The 23342-nt window shown below is 44.9% G+C and overlaps 1 protein-coding gene across 1 annotated transcript in view; it reads left to right on the top strand.

Moving 5' to 3' along the window:
- Positions 1-23342, top strand: part of LOC102796377 (kinesin heavy chain-like) — a 37244-nt gene that overhangs the window by 8491 nt on the left and 5411 nt on the right. Inside the window, exons 7-25 of the mRNA XM_087829624.1 lie at positions 2568-2655; positions 2750-2874; positions 2962-3066; positions 3210-3358; positions 3461-3609; positions 6303-6472; positions 8245-8313; positions 8392-8598; positions 9264-9410; positions 9492-9680; positions 9796-9913; positions 10033-10109; positions 10212-10321; positions 10517-10618; positions 10938-10998; positions 18702-18773; positions 19093-19197; positions 21252-21468; positions 21558-21737. Coding sequence (XP_087685750.1) covers positions 2568-2655; positions 2750-2874; positions 2962-3066; positions 3210-3358; positions 3461-3609; positions 6303-6472; positions 8245-8313; positions 8392-8598; positions 9264-9410; positions 9492-9680; positions 9796-9913; positions 10033-10109; positions 10212-10321; positions 10517-10618; positions 10938-10998; positions 18702-18773; positions 19093-19197; positions 21252-21468; positions 21558-21730 — 2433 coding nt within the window. The 3' untranslated portion in view covers positions 21731-21737. The remainder of the gene's footprint in view (positions 1-2567; positions 2656-2749; positions 2875-2961; positions 3067-3209; positions 3359-3460; positions 3610-6302; positions 6473-8244; positions 8314-8391; positions 8599-9263; positions 9411-9491; positions 9681-9795; positions 9914-10032; positions 10110-10211; positions 10322-10516; positions 10619-10937; positions 10999-18701; positions 18774-19092; positions 19198-21251; positions 21469-21557; positions 21738-23342) is intronic.

Below are 23342 nucleotides of genomic sequence, written 5' to 3'. Positions count from 1 at the left end.
AAAGTCTGTGCAGTATTTGGGAGGCCTGTAAACATTAAGAAACACAACTTTGGATGGGGCCTTCAGCTGTAAAGCCATATATTCAAAAGACTGAAAACTTCCAGGAGACAGCTGCTTACATTGAAATGATTCATTAAATAAGACAGCAACCCCTCCTCCTCTCCTGCTCGCCCTGGCCTCACTGATAAAACTGTAGTTAGGAGGGGTCGTCTCGATGAGAACAGCTCCACTGTTACTTTGGTCCAACCAGGTTTCAGTTAAAAACATAAAATCAAGGCTGTGCTCAGTGATTAAATCATTAATTAAAAATGTTTTCCCAGCTAAAGATCTAAGATTTAATAAAGCCAACTTAAATGTTTTAGAGGTATTATTTGCCCCCTCGTGTTTGGGAGCAGTCTGTGGCACACGAGATATGTTTACTATATTTAAAGATCTTTTAGAGTGCAGCTCTCTGTGTTTTGACCATGCCACATGTCTCCTTCTGTCACCTAAAAGTACAGAAATGTTAAAACCTTCTAGTAAACAGGGTCCCAGCTTCTCCTGGGAAAAGTCACCACTGCCATAATCCTCGCAGCCCGGACCCTCCACACATCACACATCAGACTGTGGAGACAGGGCATGAAGGTGGTAAGGAGGAACTAAGGGGGGCGAGGCTGGGCAATGTGACTTAGATTGCTCTGTTGAGGGTGGGGCTCGATGGCGAACCTTTTGGCTGCTCTGGTGGGGGGTTTGTGGGGACAAAAAGGGATTGGGCCGGGGGGTAGATCTGAGCCCAGCATTGTCCCACTCCATCATCTCCTCAGTGAATTTCAGGTGTGGGGAGGAGGGAGAAAGGGAGGGGGAGGAGGGTGATGGCCTGTCAGAGGTTTGAGGGACTGGGGAAGGTCGTGGTCCCTGGTCCTGGTCGTTAGTGTTGTTGAGAGTTGGACGCAAATAGGGACCCCTCTTTCTTGCCTCAGATGTCTCTCCTTTCCGAGGCTCTTCCCAGGTGGGGGCAGATGAGGCTCCTCCTCAAGGTTTCTGCTGGGCTTTGTCTGTTCTTGGAGTACTGTTTGTTCCTCTTTATGAGATAACTCCTCATTTATCATCATCCAGCTGCCAGAAGATGACTGTATTTGAAGCACATGTGTGACTGCATGTATGTGGAATGTCTCACTGTTATTCATCAGGTGACAGAGGTGAAGATGCGAGGTCACAGGTGACTGACTGATGATTTGGTGCTATAGATTAACTAGTATTTATTATCATGACAATTGTTAGGCTGCTGATGTAAATTGATTCATTAGTGTATATTTGACAAAGAATCTGAATTGACATGTCTCACTTTTTATATGGAATATGGCTGAAGTAAACTAAAGTCTAAAATACTTAGTCATTTGTTTAATAGTAATTTAACATTATATAATTCACATATAAAACTATGAATTGTGATTTTTAAAAAGCATGTAGAATAGCATATGTAGGCAAGTATATTTCTCCTTTCTTTTAATCAAGAAGCAAAGACAAAAAGGAAAAAATAAGAAATGGGGTTCGGTGGTTGAATCATCCGTCCCCACCAATTCCAAAACCAAATCTACGCCCTTGGTCCTCCCCCTTCCAGGAGACATGATTTATGTCTTGGTTTTGCACCAAGACAGTCCAAGGGGGGATTATTGCTTGAGGATTTATTATAATGCACAGAGTCTACTTTCTTGGTCATGTTATCTGTGCTCCTTGGCTGTGTACTAGCTTGCTCATCGCCATTGTTTTGAATCAAAGGCAAGGTTGTTTCATTTCCACACAGTCCATTTACCTCCACGTTTACTTCTAAGCGATGAAATTTTGTCTCCAGTACTGCAATCTTCTGCAGGAGGCTGTGGTAGTCATCTGTGGAGAGGGGAGGCATTTGTTGCTAGTTAGCCTAGCGGTTAGCACCTTTCCAGGCTATTGAGGCTGTTCGGTGCCCAGACGCTGTAATCAGGCTTCAGCTGTGTGTAGGCCACAGACACACGGAGCGCTGAAGATAAGGTAACTATAAAAATTTTGCTGTTTCTGTTAAGAACACTTTAGTCCTAATGATCTATAAGTGACCAAAAGCTATGGCAGGTAAGCTCATACGTAAAAAAGGGGAAAAAAAACACCATAAAAATCAATAAAAGAAGCAAAGCATTTAAAGAGCAAAGAGATGAAGCGTCCACACTCACAAAAAGGGGAGGTACAACCTTTGTGAGGAGCAGGTCATGTTTCCTGGATCTGGTTGTCACAGAAAACTGTTTTATTCTGGTGATTTTGAAAATGTTTAATCGTCATTATCCTTGATTCTGATCTGCTGATGAGTCACCGCTGGAAACACCTAACACAACCAATCACATTCATTCAAGTTTCCACGTCTCCTTTATGGAGCTGTGGAACAGAAAGCTTTAATATTAAATTGATATATTATATTCGTTCAGTTTATGGAGAATTTTGTTTGTCTGCTGAGTCTCACAGGTGTGCTGTGGGTGCACGCCGCCTCCAAACAGCCATATTTACCGCATGTCTGCAGCGTCCTGTTTCTGATACTCTACTGATGTGTGTTTCATTGTCAGGGCTGCACGGAGCGCTTTGTTTCCAGTCCCGAGGAGGTGATGGACGTTATCGATGAAGGAAAAGCAAACAGACACGTCGCTGTGACCAGTAAGTCTTCACTTGTACGTGTGATACTTCCGCCCCGACCATCGTGTGTTTGTGCTCGGATCGGTTTACTGAATGGGGTTTCTTCTTCATGCAGACATGAACGAGCACAGCTCTCGCAGTCACAGCATTTTTCTGATCAACATCAAACAGGAGAACGTGGAGACGGAGATGAAGCTATCAGGGAAACTTTACCTGGTGGACCTGGCAGGCAGCGAGAAGGTCACACTGCTCCATCACACTCAGTGAGCACCTGTTCTCTGTAAATTTCTGCTTGCTGACACCTGGATTGTGCTTTCTGCCGTCCAGGTGAGTAAAACAGGAGCAGAGGGCGCCGTTTTGGATGAGGCTAAAAACATCAACAAGTCTCTGTCTGCTCTGGGGAACGTCATCGCTGCCCTGAGTGAAGGAACGGTGAGTCTTCATGTCTCCGATCTTCAGGTCTCTGACATGTACGCCTGAAATATTCTGGATTTAACTTGATTTGTTTGACAGAAACGTCACAGCTCACCTGATTTTCAGGTGAAGTGATTGTCACGTGTCTCGTGTGTCTCTAGAAAACTCACGTTCCATACAGAGACAGTAAGATGACCCGGATCCTTCAGGACTCTCTGGGTGGAAACTGTCGAACTACCATCATCATCTGCTGCTCGCCGTCTGTTTACAACGAGGCTGAAACCAAGTCCACGCTCATGTTTGGACAGAGGTACGGCAAGTCACCTGATCAGAGGAAAAAGCAGAGTACTGTGGTCGAAGTACGTCCTCCACAGATCTGAGTGTTTCTTCATTCCGCGTCCTGTTGTTTCAGAGCTAAAACCATAAAGAACACAGTGTCTGTGAACCTGGAGCTGACCGCCGAGGAGTGGAAGAAGAAGTATGAGAAGGAGAAAGAGAAGAACAGGAGTCTGAACATCATGATCCAGAAACTGGAGAATGAGCTGAAACGCTGGAGGAAAGGTGAAAAAAGATGTTACTTCAGGGTTTTCACCTGGAGGCGGCATTTATACTTCAATCTGCCTGCACACTCCAGACAGCTCAAAACCCACGATTGATATTGCTCTCTCTCACCGCTGGCAAAACTTTTTACTCAGAGCTACCGAATGCCCATGTTGTCAAATAATCTGATTGGTTGATGTGGTGCATTTTCCACCAACAGCAAAGGGGGCATCATGTTTGGTTTTTTTTTTAGTTTTCTTCCTGCACTAAATGTGACTATCCAGGAAACAGCTGTAAACGATGTATGTGCTTTAAAGTCCACAGTTTCCACAAAGGTGGAGTGAGGCTGCATCTTGCTGCTACATCATCTTAAATCTGTCACGTGTTTTGGAAGGCAGGTCATTTGGTGGTGGCACGAACGCATTCTGCACTTTTTTTCACATTTGGTTCTGGTACCAAAAGAGTTCGGTTAGAGAAAGATCATGATTTTTGCTGGACTCAACCCTCTGACATCAAACTACCCCTATCAGCAAGTCTCCCCACGTGACAGCCTCTGGGCATATATTCTGGCAGCTTTTCCTAAATGAGCTTTAATGATAAAAAAAAAAACCACTCATCCTTTAACATTTACCAGCTTTGTTCCAAAAGACAGTTTAAAAGCTTTTTCTTCCTCCTGGAAGGTAAACGTCTGCCTCCATCTTTGTGTTACTTTAGTCTGTAAAGGTTTCACTTCAGGACTCTTTGAAGTAGGACAGAGCAATATGGCCAAAAATATTTATCATGATATACATTTGAAAATTTGCGATAACGATATAACTGACGCGAGAAAAAATACTTTACAACTCCACAACTTTATTAGTGCAAAAAATTATGCAAATTCCTTGCTGACAGTTTAACCAAAAGGCATTTCCAGTGGAAACTGGCCGACATATCCTCAGCATAACCATGTATAATATCCACAAAACTTAAAGAGGTTATACACACACAATACGGTAACATTATGTTCAGGCACAGTATGCATTACACCCGTGGCTCCTGTCTACGATAGCCGTAATGCTCCGACAATCCATCAAGCGGTGCGGCTTCGTAGCTTAGCAAAGTCATATTAAAACATTTTTTAAAGATTTTTGAGCGCCGTGTACATAAAATCAGCTCAAGGTCAGTAAGCACAACCAGAATTCATACATAAGGCGCACTGTCAATTTTTTGAGAAAATTAAAGGATTTTAAGTCCGACTTATTTTCCAAACAACACGGTAATAACGACGGCCCGCTAGCATGCTCTACCAAAAATAGTGCTTTGTTGTGTATCTGACGGACGAAAGCTAAACCAGTTCCACACCAGTGAAGTTGCAGCATTTTTACAAACCAGTTCAGCCGAGTGTGAAGCAGCAGGAATGAGGATCAGCACCTCCAAATCTGAGGCCATGGTTCTCAGCCGGAAAAGGGTGGAATGCCCACTCCGGGTCGGGGATGAGTTCCTGCCCCAAGTGGAGGAGTTCAAGTATCTCGGGGGTCTTGTTCACGAGTGATGGGAGAAGGGAGCCGGAGATCGACAGACGGATTGGGGCTGCAGCTGCAGTAATGCGGACGCTGCACCGGTCCGTCGTGGTGAAGAGGGAGCTGAGTGTAAAAGCGAAGTTCTCAATTTACCGGTCGATCTACGTCCCTACCCTCACCTATGGCCACGAGCTGTGGGTAGTGACCGAAAGGACGAGATCGCGGATACAAGTGGCAGAAATGAGCTTCCTCCGAAGGGTGGCTGGACTCTCCCTTAGAGATAGGGTGAGAAGTTCGGCCATCCGGGAGGGGCTCAGAGTAGAGCCGCTGCTGCTCCACATCGAAAGGAGCCAGCTGAGGTGGTTCGGGCATCTGACAAGGATGCCCCCTGGGCGCCTCCTGGGTGAGGTGTTCCAGGCATGTCCCACCGGGAGGAGGCCCTGGGACAGACCCAGGACACGCTGGAGAGATTATATCTCTCGGCTGGCCTGGGAACGCCTTGGTGTTCCCCCCGGATAAGCTGGTGGCTGGGGAGAGGGAGGTCTGGGCCTCTTTGCTTAGGCTGCTGCCCCTGCGACCCGGCCTCGGATAAAGCGGATGAAGATGGATGGATGGATGGACAGTTCTGGTTCATCTGATCAACGATCCGCTTTCGCCCTTCTCATTCTCTGCCATGCTTTTTCTGCCATGTGCTTATGAAAACAAAGGCACTGCGCATGCACTATCACCATATTCTATCGCGATATTTCATTTTCTTATCATTGTCTAACATTACACCGGTATTACCATGAACGGTTTGATATGGCCCAGCCCTACTTTGAAGGTTTCCGTTTGAAGGTTTCCATGTCACACTTTGATCAGTTCTCTTTAAACTCGTTTTAGAGAAGGCAGTGACAGTACCAGGGAGCGTTTTACATGCAGCTATTCACCTGTCCACTAGAGGCTGCTATACTGTACACGTGGTAGTAGTTTGTTTAGGAAAGCTGTCACTGTGAACCGTTTATGATGGAGAGTCTCTTAATATTTTGTCAGAGTGGAGCTGTTTGTGTCTGAGCCTTTGTTTTGCATCTGATTGAATTCCTGTTTAGTTTCTGTTAGCAGCTCACTGATAAGACTCTCAGCTGCAGCTCCGTCTCTTGTGATGTGAGCATGTGGCCAATGTTTTATTCATGGATCCTGATTTGATTCTATTATCAGTAATTTTGACTCCTCCAGGTGAGTCTGTACCTGTGGAGGAACAGCTGAGCAACAGAAACAAGAAGTGCAGCAGCGAGACAGCAGCAGCGATTGACAGCTTGGCTCCGCCCCCTGTCGCCCTGTCTGTGGAGGAGAAGTCGCAGTACGAGACTCTCATCACTGACCTGTACCAGCAGCTGGACGACAAAGTGAGTCGCACCTGTACCCTGTGTGAGGCCAAACGATTTAAAAGCTCAAAGACAGCAGTGCTTTTCTTCTAAAGCAGGGGTCCCCAATCCCAGTCCACGAGGGCCGGTGTCCCCACAGGTTTTAGATCTCACCCTGGGTCAACACACCTGAATCACATGATTAGTTCATTACCAGGCCTCTGGAGAAGTTCAAGACATGTTGAGAAGGTAATTTATCCATTTAAATCAGCTGTGATGGATCAAGGACACGTCTAAAACCTGCAGGGACACCGGCCCTCGTGGACTGGGATTGGGGACCCCTTTTTTAAAGGATTGTGGAGGTCTCATGACGGCAGCTTTGACTGCGGAACAAAAGATTTTTAAAAGGGATCACTACAGGTTTTCCCTTAGTCAGCAGTTGTCCCTCTCCTGGATCAGCTGGAGCTTTCTTTAGGCGCCTTCCCAGCTTTGACAAATGTCCAGCTGTGATGACCACATTTGCTCAGGGCCTTTTTGATGCAATGAACATCATATCAAAGAAACTGACCTCACAACCCAGTGTTAGTCAGTGGTGCTAGTTTCAGTCATTGTGCTAATGTCCTATTTATAAGGTTGGAAACCTGCAGTCAGCTGAGACTGAAGAGGCCCACCTGGGTGATGAGGCAACGTTTTTCCCACTGAGAACATCAGGATGAGCACAATCAACCTTTGGGATCTTTAGTGAAGGTTACAAATGATCTTCTTATGGCCTCTGACAGTGGACTCATCTCTGTGCTTGTCCTGCTAGACCTCAGTGCAGCGTTCGATACTGTCGACCATAATATCCTATTAGAGCGATTAGAACATGCTGTAGGTATTACAGGTACTGTGCTGCAGTGGTTTGTATCATATCTATCTAATAGACTCCAGTTAGTTGATGTAAATGGAGAGTCCTCTTCACACACTGAGGTTAATTATGGAGTTCCACAGGGTTCAGTGCTAGGACCAATTCTGTTTACATTATACATGCTTCCCTTAGGCAATGAGCATCTGCATTTTAAAACTGGCTTCACCGCTGCTACAAAAAAGTAAGAAACACTTAGTAACAATAACAATAAATAATTACTGTAAAAGTAGAACAGTCAAAGTCTGATTCTACTTTTCTAACCCGGATTTCATTCATTATTTTCTCCAGATAGTTCTAAACACTCTGGATTCTCTGATTAGTTCAGCTGCCATTCCTCTGCTGCTCTGCACCCCTTCGGTCATAGACTCCCGCTCTGACCCACCCTGTCACCATCACCTACATATTTATTGATCAGTCACAAATAGCTAGTGCTTAGTCATGTTAAAGCAGCTTTTACATCAAAATGTATGTCAATAATTGTGTTGCTAGGCAACCCGGAGTCCCTCTGTAGTGGATAATTTATGCCGGGTCAAAACATCCTCTCCACTTCTAGGTTATAGTGGTCATAATTATTTGTCTTTGGATCCCACACACCCAAAATTCAGTATTTGATGAGTAAACCCATTTTCCCATCAGGAAATATGAGATGATAGGGTTTTATTTTAACAAGGTAACAGTAAAATGGCAAGGGATCAATGGACAGTCCACGCCAAAATTCCAGCATGTGCAGTAACCCCGGAAAGCACGCAGTGTCTTCTGGATAGTGTGTGAAATTATCTGTTGTCACAAGTTGCATGGATGGGCCAGATCTTGTCTGGTTTTGTACAGTCAGTCTTCTTAACACCTGCTGTGGTAACTAGCTGGAAGACATGTTTAAATCATTAAACTCTGTCTGATTGATGTTTAGGATGATGAGATCAACCAGCAGAGTCAGATGTCTGAGAAACTCAAACAGCAGCTGATCGACCAGGATGAGGTGAGTCTCACCTGAGTGTTACATTCCATACTATCCACTGATCGATGGATCACAGGTTAATCAATAGCTCTCCACCAGCTGCTGGCATCTATCCGCCAAGACTATGAGCGGCTGCAGGAGGAGCTGTCCCGCCTGCAGAGGGAAAGCGATTCAGCTAAAGAGGAGGTGAAGGAGGTGTTGCAGGCGCTGGAGGAGCTGGCTGTCAACTACGACCACAAGAGTCAGGAGGTGGAGAATAAGAACCGCTGCAATGAACAGCTGAACGACGAGCTCGCTCACAAAACTGTGAGTCCACAGTCAGAGAGATGGATGGATGTTTGGATGGATAGATGTTTGAATGGATGCATGGATGGATTTTTGGATGGATAGATGGATGTTTGGATGGATGGATGTTTGGATGGATGGATGTTTGGATGGATGGATGGATTGATGTTTGAATGGATGCATGGATGGATGTTTGGATGGATGGATGTTTGGATGGATAGATGTTTGAATGGATGCATGGATGGATTTTTGGATGGATAGATGGATGTTTGGATGGACTGATGTTTGGATGGATGGATGTTTGGATGAATGGATTTTTGGATGGATGGATGTTTGAATGGATGCATGGATGGATGTTTGGATGGATAGATGGATGTTTGGATGGACTGATGTTTGAATGGATGGATGTTTGGATGAATGGATTTTTGGATGGATGGATGGATTGATGTTTTGATGGATGGATGGATGGATGGATGTTTGAATGAATGCATGGATGGATGGATGGATGTTTGGATGGATGGATGTTTGGATGAATGCATGGATGCATGGATGGATGTTTGAATGGATGGATTGATGTTTGGATGGATGGATGGATGTTTGGATGGATGGATGGATTTTTGGATGCATGGATGGATGGATGGATTGATGTTTGGATTGGATGTGTAATGAGCCTGCTGTGTTTCCAGGTCAGTCTGGAGGCTGTTCAGAGGGAGCTGTCCTCCCTGCAGGAGCTCAGCTCTCATCATAAGAGGAGGTCAGCGGAGATCGTCAGTTTGCTGCTCAGAGACCTCAGTGAGATCGGCAGTGTTCTCGGAACCACCGAGCTCAAAGCTGTGAGCCTCAAGCTAGTTCTTCTTCTCATCTACTTCTACTTTTCATGTGTCTGAAAACAAACTCTGATTCTGTCTCTTCAGATGACTGAAGTGAGTGGAGTGATGGAGGAAGAGTTCACCTCTGCCCGACTCTACATCAGTAAGATGAAGTCTGAAGTCAAATCTCTGGTGAACCGCAGCAAACAGTTGGAGGTCAACCTGACAGAAAACACCTGTAAGATGAAGGCGAACGAGAAGGAGCTGAGCACATGCCAGCTGCTCGTGTCGCAGGTGAGACAAATACAAACTGAGACAGAGACACACACATACACACACGCACAGCCTGTCTGAACAGGTGTGATGATAAATTCACCTGTGCTGGTTGTTTGTGTGTCTGCTTGTGCAGCTCCGGGCAAAGCTGGGGTCTCTCACCGATGACCTCCAGAAGGTGGAGCAGAAGAAGAGGCAGCTGGAGGAGAGTCAGGATGCTCTGATGGAGGAGGTCGCCAAGCTCCGCGCACAAGGTAATACTGCCATGGTTACAGGAAACAGTAAACTCTGATTGGCTAACAGGTATTTTTAAAAATCCATCACAGGTGAACAGGTAGAAACAATAAGAGACTCTGTGTTTGCGTGTGAGCAGGTCAAATGCACGAGCTGACAGTGATGGACAAAGAGAAAGAACACATGAGCCAGCTGAAGGATGTTGTGGAGATGAAGGTAAACATGGCGTGATGTCACTGTGAGCAAAGTAACAATCAACAATCTGTCAAAGGTAAATCAGTGATAGAGGTGATGGAAATGTCGCTGTGTGTTCTATAGAGAACGCTGGAGGAACAGATGGAGAACCACCGGGAGGTTCATCACAAACAGCTGAGTCGACTCCGAGATGAGATCGATCAGAAACACAGAGACGTCGACCGACTCAAAGAGTGAGTTATTGATTATTATTGATTGATTATTGATATTACTGAGTGATTGAGCTGCTCTCAGACTCTTTTCAGCTGTTCTGGGTTCAGTCACATCGTTCATTTTAAAGAGATTTGTTATTGGTCAGATTTTTGTTTCAAGCATGTGTTTTGTCAGAGTGTCGAGCCGGCTGTTTCCAGCTTCTTTGTTTCTTTCAGCGTGAATCAGGCTCTGCAGCTGGAAAACAGGAAGCTTCAGTCTGACTTGGACAAACTGAGAGCAGAGGATCAGAACAAAGACCAGAAGCTTCAAAAGCTCATGTACGTTTGTCCCTCTGTTCTTGCAGTTGCCTCAAACATTGTGATTGAGGTTTTAGCGCCATCAGACATGGTTGTGTCCACATTCAGTTCACGATATAATCTGTGACGTCTAAGTGTGTCAGACAGAAACCATATATTTATTTATCATGTTATTTTTCTCATTTAAACTCCTGCGGCGCTCATATGACATCATTGTATCATGTCGCCTCCTTCTGCTTCCACCTACCGTTTCTCTGACCAATCAGTGAACTCACATTAACAGGCAGTGGGTGTAAACGGAGTTCATCTCTGTCATGCTAAACTCTGCTTGTGTCTTCAGGTTTGTGAACGAGAAGAGAGAACAAGCCAAAGAAGACCTGAAGGGTTTGGAGGAGACGGTGGTATGAGATTATATTTTCACTGGCATAGATGCTCTGGGTCCAGAAGTGCTTCTGTGCAGCACCACAGTGGGTGTTACATCAATCTATGACTGAAGTGCAGATTTTCAATTCAACTAAAATTTTATATGAACTGTTGAAATGTGTGCTCATTCATCCAGGTAAGGAAATCCATAAAAGTTGGTTCTGTTTATCTTCTCTTTATGCATTATTGTAGGTCTACATTACAAGATAAAGCACCTTGAGGCGACTGTTGTTATGATTTGGCGCTGTATAAAGGATTACTCCTGAAAGTCTGCAAATAAGCTCTTCAGTTAAGGGCCTCCAATTCAATTTTTCAATTTAATTTCGTCATCAGGACGCTACAACACAGAGCGAACACCATCCCCACAGACACAGCGGCCAGGGAGGCAGAAGAACATCAAGAAGGCCCTGAGTAAATGTGGTTATTCCAGCTGGACTTTTATCAAAGCTGGAAAGGCTCCTAAAGAAAGCTCCAGCTGATCCAGGAGAGAAGGACAACTGCTGCCTAACAGAAAACCTATCGTACGTGTCAGGAGTATCAGTACAGTTGAGGCGCATTTTTCCTAAACACCGGTTCTCTGGGGCTTTCAAACCCTAAAACATGTTGCACCAGAAATTGGTCCACCCCAAGGATCGAGTCCCCCGACACAAACAGAGTAACATAGTGTACGCTGTTAAGTGCAGGAGGATTGGCAGGATTTATAAATCGGGGAAACCAAACAACCTCTAGCTAAGAGGATGGCACAACATAGAAGAGCTACCTCGTCAGGCCAGGACTCTGCAGTCTATTTACGCAGATTAGTGACTACAAAGCCCCCTCCCTGATGATAAGACATTTCGACCGCTCTCTACCAGATAAACTGAACAACTTCTATGCACAGTTTAAGGTTAACAAAAGGCACAGATACTTCCGCTGCCAGAGGGCAACTGGCAGTAAGACCAGACAACATTCCTGGGCATCTTTCACAGAACTGTGCAGAGAAATTTAAACATCTTCAACACATCACTCAGGCAGGCAATTGTGCCAGTTTGCCTCAAGACCACCATCATCATCTCCAAAAGTTGATTCTGTTCATCTGGACATTTTTAGTGGGAGAAACGTTTCGTCATCATCCAGGTGACGTCTTCAGTCTCAGCTGACTGCAGGTTTCAATCTTATAAACAGGACATTTGCATAATGACTGAAACCAGCCCACTGAAGGAACAATGGGCTGGGAGGTCAGTTCCTTAATCTTAATTATGCAAATTCTCATGACCATTGCTCAACGTCCATGAGTCCCATTCACAGAGAGTTGGGGAATGGCTGCAATCACAGCATTGTTAGATGGTGACAGATGTACCTTAGGCTCCTCCTCGATTCAGAGATGGTCTTTCCCTTTTCACGTAAATGGCCTCCTTGACTCCACCCTCAAACCAGCGTTCCTCCCTGTCCAGGATGTTACATCCTCATCATTGAAAGAGTGTCCACTGGCCTGTAGGTGTGAATAGACTGCAGAGTCCTGGCCTGACGAGGTGGCTCTTCTGTGTTGTGCCATCCTCTTCACCAGAGGTTGTTTGGTTTCCCCGATTATAAATCCTGGCACTTAACCGCGTACACTATGTTACTCTGTTTGTGTCGGAGGACCCGATCCTGTTTATAAGATTGAAACCTGCAGTCAGCTGAGACTGAAGAAGTCACCTGGATGAGTGACGAAACATTTCTCCCACTGAAAACGTCCAGATGAACAGAATCAACTTTTGGAGATTTACTTACCTGGATGATTGGCATGCATCAAGAAGCACCATCATCAGTCCCAAAGAAAGCAAACCTAGCCTACTTAAATAACCTTAGGCCTGTGGCCCTCACACCAATTGTGAGTAAATGCTTTGAGCAGCTGTTTTTGAAGCACATCAAGGACATTCTCCCAATGAACCCGGATACACTTCCAGTCTATCCACAGAGGATACCATCTCCACCACCCACCACCTTATGCTGTCACACCTGGAGAGGAAAACACCAGAGTCACTGACTTCAACCACTTTTAACACAATCATCCCACAGCAGCTGGTGGAAACACTGATGCTTCCAGGTGTGGACACTGCAACCTGCAACTGGGTTCTCAGCTTCCTGACAAAATTCAATTCAGCTTTATCTATACAGCCCCAAATCACAACAACAGTCGCCTCAAGGCACTTTATATTGTAAGGTAGACCCTACAATAATATATACAGAGAAAAACCCAACAATCATATGACCCCCTGATGAGCAAGCACTTTGGCGACAGTGGGAAGGAAAAACTCCCTTTTAACAGGAAGAAACCTCCGGCAGAACCAGGCTCAGGGAGGGGCGGGGCCATCTGCTGTGATTGGTTGGGGAGAGAGAAGGAAGACACGATAAAGACATGCTGTGGAAGAGAGACAGAGATTAATAACAGATATGATTCAATGCAGAGAGGTCTGTTAACACATAGGTTGTGTCCAAATTCATGCATCCTCCTGAGGACGCATTTGTAGGCCGATTACGTCACAGCGACGCGACGAAGGCTGTCCAAACTCGTAGACTCCTCTGAATGCAGCGGACAAATGCGTCCTCCTTTTCTCCAAATTTGAAGGATGGGTCAGGTGTGTCCTTCGTGGCCTACCATATCCCAGAATTCATAGCATGGCCCAGCCAATTCCAGTTTCCAACAATGGCGGCCACTACCAAGTTTTAATATTACTCTTATTATTCTTTCTGGGTCACAAAATAAACTTTTAACATATTTTCAGGTGAGAATGTAGCTGTGTAAACTTCAAATATCTGCTCGGTTTATCAAGATATCACATATTTTTAAAAGTGCTCCGACGTTTTCAGAGACGTCTGTTACCCACCAGCTCGATAGCTAGCTGGGAGCTCGAGGGTCACTGAAGACACCGAGAACCTCAAACTCCCGGCACATCATTTTCAGATCGCTGCGGTTGTTCGCTACTCAGGTTAAACATAATATATAAGTCACTTAGACAACCTAAAAATGTTATTGTTTGGCTTTTTCAGTGTTTTGTTTGTTCGTGAGCAAATCGGTTTGGCTGAGATTAAAGTTATTAGATTAGAAGATAAATAAAATAAAACTTTATTAATCCCTCGGGTGGTTTTCACACAGCTGAATAAACGTCAAACAGAAAACTGATTAAACAGAAGTGTGAGATGGTCAAGAATTTACGCCAGTGTCCTGTTATATTTTAGATAGCAAGGAGCAGACGGCCGAGTTTATTAAACTCCACCAAGACAGCGGTGACGCAGATACCCCAGCAGCCTACACCTATTGCAGCATAACTAAGGGAGGATTCAGGGTCACCTGGTCCAGCCCTAACTATATGCTTTAGCAAAAAGGAAAGTTTTCAAGGATTCAAAGACCTTTATTGTCATTTGCATCACATGTTTACATGAGGTGGAACGAAATTATGTACACATGGTCCAGGAGTGAAAAGAAACAGAATTTTTAAAAAGTAATAAATAAATAGCTTTTTTTTAAAAAACAAAAAACAACAACAACAGAATAACAAGTAATAAAATAATACAATAAATAGAGTGCAACAACCTGAGTACCAATTATGGAGTAAGGATTGGAATAGAATATAGGTATAAATACTTTAGCAGCAAAGGGCATGATGACCATTGATAAAGTGACGGTGTCAGTAGTGGTTAAGGAGCTACAGAAGCAGTTCTTGTCCATTTATGCAGTGAGAAGTCTCACAGCTTCTGGAATGAAGCTGTTTCTCAGTCTGCTGGTTTTGCATTTAATGCTCCTCAGCCTCCTGCCTGAGGGGAGCGGGACAAAGAGTGTGTGTGCTGGGTGAGTGGGTCCTTCATGATACAGGTGGGCCTCTTCCTGCATCTGGAGGTGTATATGTCTGTAATGGTTGGGAGACTGCCTCCTTCACCACCCTGTGTAGAGCTTTCCTCTCTGCCTCAAATGGTAAATGGCCTGCATTTGTATAGCGCTTTTCTAGTCCTTAAGGACCCCAAAGCGCTTTACACTTTACACTCAGTGCAGTTTCTGTGCCACACGTTGATGCCAGAGCACAGAACATTCTCCACCGCACATCTGTAAAAGGAGATGAGGACTGAGCTCTCAAGTCCCGCACATCTCATCCGCCTCAGGAAGTAGAGCCTCTGGTGAGCCTTCCTGATCAGGCTGGAAGTGTTTTTCCAGGTGAGGTTGCTATCTAGGTACATACCCAGGTACTTGTAGGTGGGTACTACTTCGACTGCAGATCCTCCGACGTGCAGGGGTGGGTGTGTGTGTCTTCCCCTCCTCAAGTCCACAGTCATCTCCTTCATCTTCTTCTCATTTAAGCAGAGATTGTTTTTCCTGCACCAGTCCTCTAAGTGTTCCACCTCCTTCCTGTAGCCAGTCTCATCATTGTTTGTGATGCAACCAACCACAGCTGCAAACCTTAGAATATGACAGCCTGGATGGTTGGGTGAGCTGTGTGAACAGGAGGGGACTAAGCACAGGGTCCTCGTATTAGGATCCTCAAAGAGGGCGTAGAACCGGTCGAGAGCCTCAGGCAGAGAAGGATCCCTGGGGCATTGTGTATCCCTAGTTTTGTAGTCAGTGATGCACTTACCCCTCCACATACTGCGTGGATCCTGGGAAGAAAAATAACCGTCTATCTCCTGTGCGTATGTGGCTTTGGCTCTCGTGATGCCTGCAGTCATTTCTCTTCTAGCCCTCCTGAGTTCCTGTGCGTCACCAGACCTGAAGGCGGCTTTTAGCAGGGCATGGACTTTCCCGCCTGTCCCGTTTGGTTCTTTTGCCATCAGAATTATTGTCTAAAGGCAAAGAAAGATGCCCAACGGATCTACTTTATGAAATGGACCATCCCAGCCTTGCCGTAATGGTCTATTTGATTCACCTTTGCTTTTATTGTTTATTTTATTTTATTTTCACTTGCTACACTCGGGACAGACTTGACTGGGGAAAAGAAAAGGGAGAAAGAAAGAGGGAAAGAAAAACAGCAAGGAAGATGAACGGTGATAAAGGGCAAAAAACAAAAACCAACAAAAAAAACAGACAAAAAATACAATCACCTGGATCACCTTTTGAGAAAGAAAAAAGAGAAAACAAGCAAAAAAGAGAGCAATAGAATAAACAACATCACGATGATATATGTGAATATAACAGTAAATACTAAATATTAAACATTATTGTGCAGCACGTAAGATCGACAGCGCACAGTGTGCTTTGAGGTAGGAGCCAAAAAGGGTGTCGTTTGTGTGAGCACCCGTGTGTACACCTGTGAGCATGGACGCGCTTGTTTTTAAAAGGTTCCTTCATGTAATGATCTGTTAGAGGGTGTGGGGGGGGGCCACAGCCCCGTCCTCCAGAGCATGAAGCAGGTATGGAGGAGATCAAAACTCCAGACATCCAGAGGCCCCCAGAACACAAGAGACCAAGGAAGACCAACAGAGGAGCAGCTGCGCCACTGTCCCAGAAAGAGCTGAGGAGAGTCCCAGATGAGGGGTCACACAGCAGCCGCGGAGCATAAGCCAGGGGGGGTTGCAGTGACGTGCCCGTGAGCTCCGCCGGCAGCCAGCTGCGCCAGAGTGACCGAGCCCCAGCCGAGAGGCCGAGGGCACCCCACCCCCGAAGGGGCCCGAGTGAGCCCCAGGCTCCAGGCCCCGATAAGCAGCCACCAAGGAGTGAGCCGGTGTGTACCTGGACGCCCACCCCCGGACACAAAGAACCACCAAAGCACCGATGTCTGAGGGCGTCTGCCACTGGCAGGGGAAGTGGTGGGGGGAGATAGGCCTCCATACCTTGGAGGGCCTGAGATGTCCCCAGAGAGGTGGCGTCTGATACCTGACCTGACATATAGACACAAACAAACAGGCACACACAGATACAAACATCCATTCCCACCCTCATGCTCTCATATGCAATTACTCAACACTCAACCAACGTGGAGACAGACATAGAGAGACACTGTACACACAATCACACTCCCCAAGCGAACTCTAAGCCCCAGGTCTTAGGTACCCTTGCCCCTGGAGGGGGAAACTGCACCCAGACCCAGGTGGTGTTACCCTTTTCCCTGCGGTGGGGAGAAGCAGACCGCCCCGACTCTGCAGCAGCAGGGAGGCCCCACATTCCAGACCCCAGTCGGACGGCCAACTCCTCCTGGCCCCCCACTCCAACAGGCAACAGAGAACGGGGGGGCAGATTGAGAGGAGGGCAACGACGCCAGGGGTGAGGTTGTACACCCTGCTGGTCTTCTGGATGCCGTGTAGCGTGCCCGCCCCCAAGGTCCTATATGTATGTGTTATGAGAGTGTGAGTAATGTGAATGTCTAAGTTGTGGGATAAAATTAAGACACAGGCGGCCAGAAGGGGACAGAGGGGGGGATGCTTCCCCTGACCCCTGCTGACACACCTTTACCCAAAGGCCCTGCATGTGTGGGTGATTGTGGTGGAGCGGGAAGAGGGAGGCAGCTGGAGATGGGGAGGGAAGGAAGGGAGGGAGTAGTGGCCCCACCCTGTGCAGAGTCACCGTCACTGGGGCACACAGTGATGGTTTTTAGTGTGGTTTGGAGCGTCGTAGTGGGGGATGGTAGGCAGAGACCAGCACAATACAGATGTGGTCGGAGAGGCTGAGGTGGGGGCGGGGTACTGCTCTGTATGCATCTCGCATGTTGGTATAAACATGGTCCAGCGTGTTATTTCCCCGTGTCGGTATGGTGACATGCTGATAAAACCTTGGTAAGATGTCTGTCAGCCACTACCTAAAAACCTTCCAGGTGCTTATTCTGAAGCGAGCTGATGTGATTGTGTAGCTCCTTCAGTGCGTTGTTAGCATTAGCATGCGGTGCTATGTAGGCTGCTATGACAAAAATCTCCAAAAACTGAGAAGGTGAATAGAATGGGAGACATTTCACAGTCATGAGTTCTACATCCTGAATTGAATTGATTGAAGCCTAATCTTAAAAGTAGAGCTGGTGTCTGTCTCCTGAATCCAAACTGGAAGCTGGTTCCACAGAAGAGGGGCCTGAAAACTGAAGGCTCTGCCTCCCATTCTACTTTAAATACTCTAGGAACAACAAGTAGGCCTGCAGAGCGAGAGTGAAGTGCTCTAATAGGGTGATATGGTACTACAAGGTCATTAAGATAAGATGGGGCCTGATTATTTAAGACCTTGTATGTGAGGAGCAGGATTTTGAATTCAAAATGGCAGCCACAGATGAAAAACCATCTCAGTCAGCACACCTCAGGGGTGTGTCCTGAGCTTGCTGCTGTTTAGACTGTTTACACATGACTGTACAGTCAGATCCAGCACCAACCACATTGTGGTTTCCAGATGACATGTCAGTGGTCGGTCCCATCCGTTATGGTGTTTAGTCCGTTTACAGAAAGGACATGAAGCAGCTTGAAGTCAGGTGTAGATCCAAAAGTCACAATCAATGTGGACAAAATGAAAGAGAGATTGATTTCAGGAGGCCCGGCAAAGATCACCACACAGACCTCACCACAAATGGTGCTGCTGTGAGAGGGCGAGTAGTGTTTAGTTCCTGGGTATACTATTGTTAAATGTCTGAAAGTCTACTCTTCAGTCACATACTGGATTCTTGGTTTCCTCTGTGATGATGTACAGAAGCAAAATGATAAAGTCCAAAATCTCTTACTGCTGATGTGAGACCAGCTGAGTCTCTGTTTCCTCCAACAGGCCAAAGAGCTGCAGATGCTCAACAACCTTCGCAAACTCTTCATCGACGACATTGGAGCTCGAATCAAGAATGTAAGAATAAAAAGTAGCTTTACTTTGAGATTCAGAGCAGCAGAGCTTTGATTCGTCACACAATCGCTGATGTCACTTCCTGCTTTGAATGCTGTCGCTGCTCCAGGTTTACAATAAGCTCATTTATCATTTTCCAGCTTATTTACATTCAAATTTTAATAAAGTTTAAAGAGTACCATTGCGACATTGCATTTCCACTGATGTTAACCTAACTGATCTGCCTCAGGCCATTTTGTGAGGAGTTTTAGGGATCATTGTGTGTGTGTGTGTGTGTCTGTCTGTCCAATGATAAAGTCTCATGTGCTATTGTCATGATCAGAGTTCAGAGAATGACAGCGATGAGGCTGGTGGCAGTTTGGCTCAGAGACAGAGGATCGTCTTCTTAGAAAATAACTTGGAGCAGCTCAGCAGGGTCCACAAACAGGTGAGTGATTCTCACCTAGTCTCTAAGCCCTACCCACAGGGTCACCCTCAACTGGTGTCTCCCCCATTGGAAGTTTGTGTTTCAGTTTCTAAAACCAGGATCTTTAGTGTGGGTCTGTCATTGACAGGTCACTCACTCACAGACACTGAAGACATAGCTGTTCTTTTGTGCTGCTTTTAACCGAAACATTCTTTGTATGTGAGGCCAAAGGTGATCATCCTCTTCAGCTCTAGCGTAGACTCTGCCATGTTTTCATGTTTCTTCTTTCCGTGTGTCCGCTACTTTGAAATGCTTGGGCCACTCTGTCATGACTGCATGGCCACATCTTGGTTTGGTGAATCTTTGGGATTGGTGAAAAAGTTACCGGAAACTCCACTGGCGACATGTTATCTAATGTGTTAAACTGATTATTTTTTTAAAAGTAACAAGTCGAATTTTGCAAATGTAGCGGAGTAAAAGTACCGTTTCTTCTTCACAAATGTACTCAAGTAAAAGTAAAAAGTATCGTGCAAAAAAGGTACTTAAAAAGTACAATCTTTTCAAAAACTTACTCAAGTAAATGTAACTGAGTAAATGTAACTCGTTACTACCCACCTCTGTATATACCAGTTTTTAAATTGTGTTGATAGGCCATGTAAAACCAGACTCATGATAAACAATATATACGCGTGTTTTTTCCTCAATAGTTTTGTCACATTCACTGTCTAAGGACAGCGCTAGCAAGCACTCTCTGCTTATGAGCAAAACCCCCCCCCAAAAACCCCCAAAACAGGGGAAGTTTTAGGAGTGACGGCGAGAGAGAGAGAGACAGCAGAAAAAGAGAGAGCGTGAGTTTTGTGGATAGTTTTGTGTTGTGTGTCAGAACAATGAGGCGACTGCTGTCTCCAGGTAGAAACAGGAGCAGTGACACACCTGCTGCTGTCAGACCTGCAGGTATCAGGCTGTGATGTTCTCCTTTGTAGTGGACAGAAATTATTTTTTTGGAGTGGCACAAATAATTTGTGGCATCTTATTGAAGAACAGCTGATTGTTCTGTAAATAGTTTGAAATGGTTATTTAAAAAGAGGTAAAAGGTAAATGGCTGCAAATAACTTTGTTGTTTGGAAAACGTATGATTTTAAAATTGACAATTTATATTTGCATTTAAAGTTCTGAAATATGATTCATCAAACATGTTTGTGGTTGTTACAGTAAAAATATAACTTTTTCTACTCTGATTTTATGTTTTTTGTGTGATTTTAGATCAATTGTGTTAATACAGTATGTCAAAATGAAAACATAACTGTAGATTCAGACACGTGAGGTTGTGCTGATGATACCAAACAAGGCAAATAAACAGTTTTAAAGGTGAAATGTGGAGGAAACATCAAAAGTAGTTAAAAATGGCCAATTATACCCTGGACCCCAGAGGGTTAAACATTTTTTTTTAAAGTAACGCAATAGTTACTTTCCAAGTAATTAATTACTTTTAGAATCTTGTAACTCAGTTACTTTTTTGAAGAAGTAACTAGTAACTATAATTAATTACTTTTTCAAATTAACTTGCCCAACACTGCACTTGGGACCGCTTGAGACAAAACAACATCTGGCGTCTCAGTCAGGGTTGCGTTCACGGTCACTAAGACAACAGGCTGTTAGGTGAAAGGTGAGAGAATAGGGAAAAGCACTCAGTACATGTTTAGCAGAGTTTGTAGGTGCTGTTCCCCTGGATTGGACAAGGCGGACTGCTGAGAGGCTGGGACCAGCCTGGGGCACCGACGAAGGGAGAATTAAGTGTAAACTATGATTTCTCCCCATCAATTTTAATCAATCAGATAGATGCACAGTCTCATATTAAACTTTGTATACTGATAAGTTGAGGAACTCTGATCTGCAACTTTACAGCCTGTGGTCTTCTGAACAAAAGGGATCCATGTACATGATAACATGTAATCATTCATCGCCTGCTTTAATAAATAATAATTAAAGAAAGAAGTGTTTTCCTGGGGATTCCTCAAGGTGGATAAACAAACACGCTTTCAAGTCACATAACTGACAGTAGCTGTTTCCTCCAGCTGGTTCGGGATAACGCTGAGCTCCGCTGTGAGCTGCCCAAATTGGAGAAGCGTCTCCGGGCGACAGCGGAGCGAGTGAAAGCTCTGGAAACTGCTCTGAAAAATGCAAAAGAGTCAGCCGTGAGGGATCGCAAACGCTACCAACAGGAAGTTGACCGCATCAAAGAGGCTGTGCGGTCCAAAAACCTGTTCAGGAAAGGACACTCGGCTCAGATCGGTGAGAAGATAACTTAAAACAGGCCAAGTCTGATATGTGATAGGCTGTTTGTCTTTACCTAAACTCACCTGTTACCTGCATTCATATAGCCAAGCCAATAAGAGCCGGTCATCAGCACCATCAGAATCCGTCCTTCTCCCATGCTATCCGACCTACCATAAGAGGAGGGGGTGCAGGGTCCAGCCCACGACACCAACCCCCCCGACACCAACCTCAGCAACATCTCCACCAGAGCAGCAGCAGCAGCAGCAGCAGCAAGTAGGCTCCAGGTGAGTCACACCTCAGAAACCATGGCACACAACTACAAAGCTCCAGCCACAACTTTATTTCTGTCAGCACTGCTTGTCAAACTGATCTGTTTTATTACAGCTCATTAAATAAAATGCTTGGGAGCTTTTCTACTGTATATTTGAGTGGAAGGATAAAAGACATGCTGTGGGAGAGAGCCAGAGATTAATAATAACTAATGATTAAATGCAGAGAGGTGTATAAACACATAGTGAGTGAAAAAGCTGACTGAAGAAAAAACACCCAGTGCATCATGGGAATCCCCCAGCAGCCTACACCCACATAGCAAGCAGGTCTGGCCCGGATCTGGTATCAAGCCGGGACTGCTGGTTGACTTCTGGCATGGTAAGTGGTATGTCATCCAGATGTGGGCCAGGCCTGGCGTAGATGCCACTGTTTATGTTCCTATTTTCCTATTTTAGTTAGAAGACCCAAATGCCATGTTGCAATTAGAGATGGCACGATACCGATATCATAAATTTGGATATCTGCCAATACCGATATGATTCCGATAGTGTGTTTTTTTTAATCAATAAAACTGTTTTTTTTTATATCTTGCTGCTTTTTGTATAAGTTCATACTCAAGTTAAAAAACAAAATAACAACACTAAAGCTATTCTGTTATACCTGTATGTAAAAAATACACTGCACCCAAAATATTTCATAGTTCAGCAAAACTGATCAATCTAATAAAGTTAAACTTACTCCATCCTCCCTATTCTGGTATTTTAAAGAGTAAGCAACCTAACTAATAGGGCTCTAGAACTCCCAGCAAAAGCCCCCAAAAAATAGGGAACCACCCACGCTCCACCTCATGATGTTTAATCGACGTAATCAACTTTAATTTGATGCAGTGTGGAAAAAAATGCACAGAAATCAATTATTTTTCAAGAATAATTAAATAGATTCAACATCTTTCTTCAACAGAAGTGCAGACTGCACAGATGGTATCTTCCCAAAGGAAAAAGTAGTATAGCTTACTAGGGTATATTAGACTTAACAGTTACTATATACAGTAATGGACTTCTATACATTTTACATCAGATTAAAACTTTGGTTGTAAGATTCAGATAATTATTTATTAAAAGCTAGACATTTTAAATGAGAATAAGAAAGAAAAGTATGTCTTTGTGCCCCCTTTTCCCTGTTCATGCCCTATCGGCCCCCCTGGCTAAACTTTGCTAGATCCGCCCCTGCACAGTTACAGCCGTCAGCTGCATAGAAAAAGATCCTGGTGTAGAAATAATATTAAATAAATTCTAACAACAGCTTATCAAGGTTAAACGTGCTGCTGTTGTTCAGCTGCTGGTTTCCTCTTTCTGGTGCAAAGTGGGCCAAAAACAAAGAAGAGAGACGGACTCGCAACAGAAAAGCCGATCAGCTGATCATTGATCAGTTTCACGATTGAAGTAGCAGCAGGAGAGAGAGAGAGGGAGAGAGAGGCAGTTGCTCCATGTATTGGTTGTTAAGCTTAACACTGGAATGCTTTACAAACATTCAGAGATGAACTTACACACAGCTCAGGAGGTAGAGCAGGTCACCTACTGATCAGAAGGTTAGTGGTTCGATCCCTGGCTCCTCCAGTC

Source organism: Neolamprologus brichardi, chromosome 16 (assembly GCF_056152115.1).
Source record: "Neolamprologus brichardi isolate AB-2024 chromosome 16, ASM5615211v1, whole genome shotgun sequence".
Taxonomy (NCBI): domain Eukaryota; kingdom Metazoa; phylum Chordata; class Actinopteri; order Cichliformes; family Cichlidae; genus Neolamprologus; species Neolamprologus brichardi.
The sequence above is the reverse complement of the archived record's forward strand: the minus strand, read 5'-3'. Positions and strand labels throughout refer to the sequence as shown.